Raw genomic sequence first — 4,075 nt, 5'->3', positions numbered from 1 at the left:
ATATCGGCAGAGGGAACTAGCTCCGAGGATGAACCGGAAGGAGACAAATTAATTTGACAACGATAATATCACTGACTGACTTTTACCACGGAATGTCTGTCTGATAGTTTGGCCGGAGCGCTAAATTTCGGGTGGTTTGTGGGCAAACCGTTTGAAAAATGTTTTCAGTAATCTGGGGCGTGGAGCTGGAATATGAGAGGAAGCTGTCTGTCACTTTGTCTCCTCCTCTCCCCGCCTCGCACTCTCTGCGTATCTCGGGCAGGTCGGGGCGCTGCGTATGAAAAGAGACAGCACCAGTTAGATTATCACTGAGCAGCGACTAGAGTGAAGCAGCATCATGACTGGTCGAGGGAAAGGAGGCAAAGGATTAGGCAAAGGGGGAGCAAAGCGGCACCGCAAAGTGCTTCGCGATAACATCCAGGGCATCACCAAGCCAGCTATCCGCCGCCTGGCTCGGCGTGGTGGGGTCAAGCGGATCTCGGGTCTGATATACGAGGAGACCCGCGGGGTGCTGAAGGTTTTCCTGGAGAATGTGATCAGGGACGCGGTCACCTACACCGAGCACGCCAAGCGCAAGACGGTCACTGCCATGGATGTGGTGTACGCTCTGAAACGACAGGGCCGCACTCTACGGGTTCGGCGGCTAAATAACTATCCCCTTTATTCCAATACTAAACAAAGGCTCTTCTAAGAGCCGCCCAAAACCTCACAGAGGGAGCAGTGACTATGGAATTAGAGTAGATGCAGATTGAAATGTGTTTTATTAAACTAGTTATTCCACCACTGAACAACAGTTTTTAGCTTGATCACCGCGGTCATTAGAATGCAAAGCCGACGGTAAAAGATCATACATAGAAACATAGAAAATAGGTGCAGGAGTAGGCCATTCGGCCCTTCGAGCCTGCACCGCCATTCAATATGATCATGGCTGATCATCCAACTCAGTATGCTGTACCTGCCTTCTCTCCATACCCCCTGATCCCTTTAGCCACAAGGGCCACATCTAACTCCCTCTTAAATATAGCAAATGAACTGGCCTCACCTACCTTCTGCGGGAGAGAATTCCACAGATTCACCACTCTCTGTGTGAAAAAAAGTTTTCCTCATCTCTGTCCTAAAAGATTTCTCCTTTATCCTTAAACTGTGACCCCTTGTTCTGGAATTCCCCAACATCGGGAACAATCTTCCTGCATCTAGCCTGTCCAACCCCTTAAGAATTTTGTACGTTTCTATAAGATCCCCCCTCAATCTTCTAAATTCTAGCGAGTACAAACCGAGTCTATCCAGTCTTCCTTCATATGAAAGTCCTGACATCCCAGGCGATGTCAGTTTCCCTTTTACCGATATACCGCATGATTAATGCAGCAACAGGAGGGTCGACTCCAAACCGTTCCCTGGGTAACAGTCGCTTATTTCCAGTCACGAGCAGAAACAATTTCCCTCCGCACCGGGATCCGGTCTGTAAATCCGCGCCGCATGTTCAGTCAATTATTTCACTCTGTGCTCTCCCCCTCCCCCTCCCCCTCCCTCCCCTCCCCCTCCCTTCCCCCTTCCTCCCTTCCTCCCCCCTCCCGGCCCCAGACCATCTGAAACAGCCGCCTGGTGCTGACAGACCTGCAGCCGCACGCAGGGATGGGGCACCGTGAGTGACATCTCTGCTCCATCCATTCAGAGGCTGTGGGCCGGCCCTTCACCAACTTTACAAAAGCGGGTCCCAGAGCCGGCTCCGTCATTCAGTCCCTGTATTTCACACTGCGCTCCCACTGTTGAAGGAGAATGGCCCGGACCAAGCAGACAGCGCGCAAATCGACCGGTGGGAAAGCTCCTCGCAAACAGCTGGCGACCAAAGCGGCGCGGAAGAGCGCTCCAGCCACGGGCGGAGTGAAGAAGCCTCATCGCTACAGGCCCGGCACCGTGGCTCTGAGGGAGATCCGGCGCTACCAGAAATCCACCGAGTTGCTCATCCGCAAACTGCCCTTCCAGCGCCTGGTGCGGGAGATCGCTCAGGACTTCAAGACAGACCTGCGCTTCCAGAGTTCGGCCGTCATGGCCCTGCAGGAGGCCAGCGAGGCTTACCTGGTGGGGCTCTTTGAGGACACCAACCTGTGCGCAATCCACGCCAAGCGAGTCACCATCATGCCCAAAGACATCCAGCTGGCCCGCCGCATCCGCGGGGAGCGCGCCTAAACTCCACCTCTCCACCAACATCAAACGGCTCTTTTAAGAGCCACTAATCCGGCAGAAGAAAGAGCTGTGGCTTTCTAATGTCCTTTTACATCAATGTTCTCTTCTTTCTGCGGGGTTTTATCTGAATTGATGCCGCAGAGGCTGCTGCTGAGTGGAATCTGACTTCAGTCATTCAAGTGTAACTGGTTTCGATGTAAATGCCAACACGGCTCATAATGGTGTGTACACGACCAGCCCCTGTTCGCTCTGCGCCCCCTTTTCTCACGCGCTCCGGGTTCAAGGACAACAAACGCCTTTATTACGCACTTTCCACGCGCGCCCCTCAGTCGCTGATCAGTCCTTCCACAGACACTGAGTTACACCATCTCCATAATGATGAGGCCGGTTGGAGGGACAACGGCGGCGACCACATACTCCAACTCCAAGTAACGACCCACACAGCGCTGACGCTGCTAACGGAAATCCTAATGGCTCTGCTCATGCACGGTCTCACTGAAAGTGTTGCGTTGATATTTGGACACCGCATTGATGCAACTGGTTCGATATTTCATTCGCAGGCGATAGTTCTTGTGAGATTCAAAAATCACAAATGCTCTTGAGACACATTCAGACAAAGAAGTGTGTTTATTAATTTCATATTCTGCTGAATAGGTGCCTCTCCACTGATGTCCCCTAAAGGCACACCGAGGATCGGGATGTCTTCTGTCTTTATACATTTATTTTCACTATTTTCACACCCATTGAGCTTCTTCCAATCATAACATAAAACCCAGATTCCCACGAGAACGTCGTGGAACGTCCACCCAAACTTCTACCGAAGTATTTCTGTTGCTACTTTTTATGTAGAATTTCTCTCTGTTCTGTATATCGTTACTTTCTATTCTACTAGCAGTCTGGCTTCTGCTGACACCTTATTTATTTCTAAGTTATTTTTCTATCCCTAGTCTAAATCAACCATGTCTGTTAACTCTTTCCTCACAATCCATCCTTTTCTTTTTTGCTACGCACCCTTGATTTACACTATCTCCTCCTTTTCTAATGCTAGCAGAAGATTTTTCACCTCCCTATCCTCCTCTCGTTGGTCATACTGTGTTCTGAAGGCCATCATCGTGGCAGCACTGTTCTTTGTCAGGGCTGTTTCTATCAATCGCTGAGCCAATCCCCGTACGCAGGGAATGATACAACATCCGAACAAACACAGTAACCCCACCATGACTATCACAGATGTTAGGGCTGATGTAAAGATGTGCTTCCATTTCCCAAACCAGGAATCTAGAAACCCAGTCCAGGAAGTGTCTACTCCAGAGTTCTCAGCCAATTCGATAGACAGAGAGGTGAGACCTGCTAGGGCTCTTGACACTGACCCATCCGGAGCAGTGTTGTTGGGGATGAATGTGCAACATTGTTCGCCAAACATTACACACACCCCTCCCTTCTCAGCCAGTAGCATGTCCAAGGCCATGAGATTTTGCCAGGCCATTTGGCTGGTAGCTGTCAGTTGTTCTGCTAATCCTTCAACTGCATCTCGAGTCTTCGGAGAGGAGGCTGAGGAGAGGAGACTACGCAAAACACTGCAGAGGGAGAGACGAAAGAAGGAGATGTCAGGCAAGCTGATTCAGTGTAATGCTTGCAGTATGTGGGAGGTCAAGGACACCGCTGGTGCCTCTGGCTGCTACAAATGCGAAAAGTGCATCCAGGTAGAGCTCCTGAAGGGCCGTGTTGAGGAACTGGAGAAGCAAGTGGATGACCTCCGGTTCGTCCGAGAAACGGAGTCGTTCCTTGACAAGTCCTACAGTACGATTGTTACACCTAAGGTACTGGAAGAGAGAAGGTGGGAGACAGTGAGAACGGGAGGGAAGCATGGAATGCCAACGTCCCCGGGGGTTGT

At 50.8% G+C, this 4,075-nt stretch overlaps 2 protein-coding genes across 2 annotated transcripts; both read left to right on the top strand.

Annotated features, from left to right (window-relative positions):
- The first annotated feature begins 325 nt into the window (after nt 1–325).
- Nucleotides 326–647, top strand: LOC116968591 (histone H4-like). The gene is given in 2 exon segments (XM_033015361.1): nt 326–627; nt 629–647. Coding segments are annotated over 2 exon segments (309 nt in total). The 5' UTR covers nt 326–337.
- A 1,093-nt stretch (nt 648–1,740) lies between these two features.
- On the top strand, nt 1,741–2,208 carry LOC116968529 (histone H3). Its single transcript, XM_033015295.1, has one exon. The coding sequence runs from the start codon at nt 1,777–1,779 to the stop codon at nt 2,185–2,187; it is 411 nt and encodes a 136-aa protein (XP_032871186.1). The 5' UTR covers nt 1,741–1,776; the 3' UTR covers nt 2,188–2,208.
- Nucleotides 2,209–4,075: the final 1,867 nt, after the last annotated feature.

This window comes from Amblyraja radiata, chromosome 45 (genome assembly GCF_010909765.2).
Source record: "Amblyraja radiata isolate CabotCenter1 chromosome 45, sAmbRad1.1.pri, whole genome shotgun sequence".
Classification (NCBI taxonomy): Eukaryota; Metazoa; Chordata; class Chondrichthyes; order Rajiformes; family Rajidae; genus Amblyraja; species Amblyraja radiata.
Note: the sequence above shows the minus strand (reverse complement) of the source record. Positions and strands in the feature narration are given on the sequence as shown.

Excerpts from the sequence above, each read along its gene's own strand:
- LOC116968529 (XM_033015295.1), top strand. The coding sequence starts at position 1,777 with ATGGCCCGGACCAAGCAGACAGCGCGCAAATCGACCGGTGGGAAAGCT.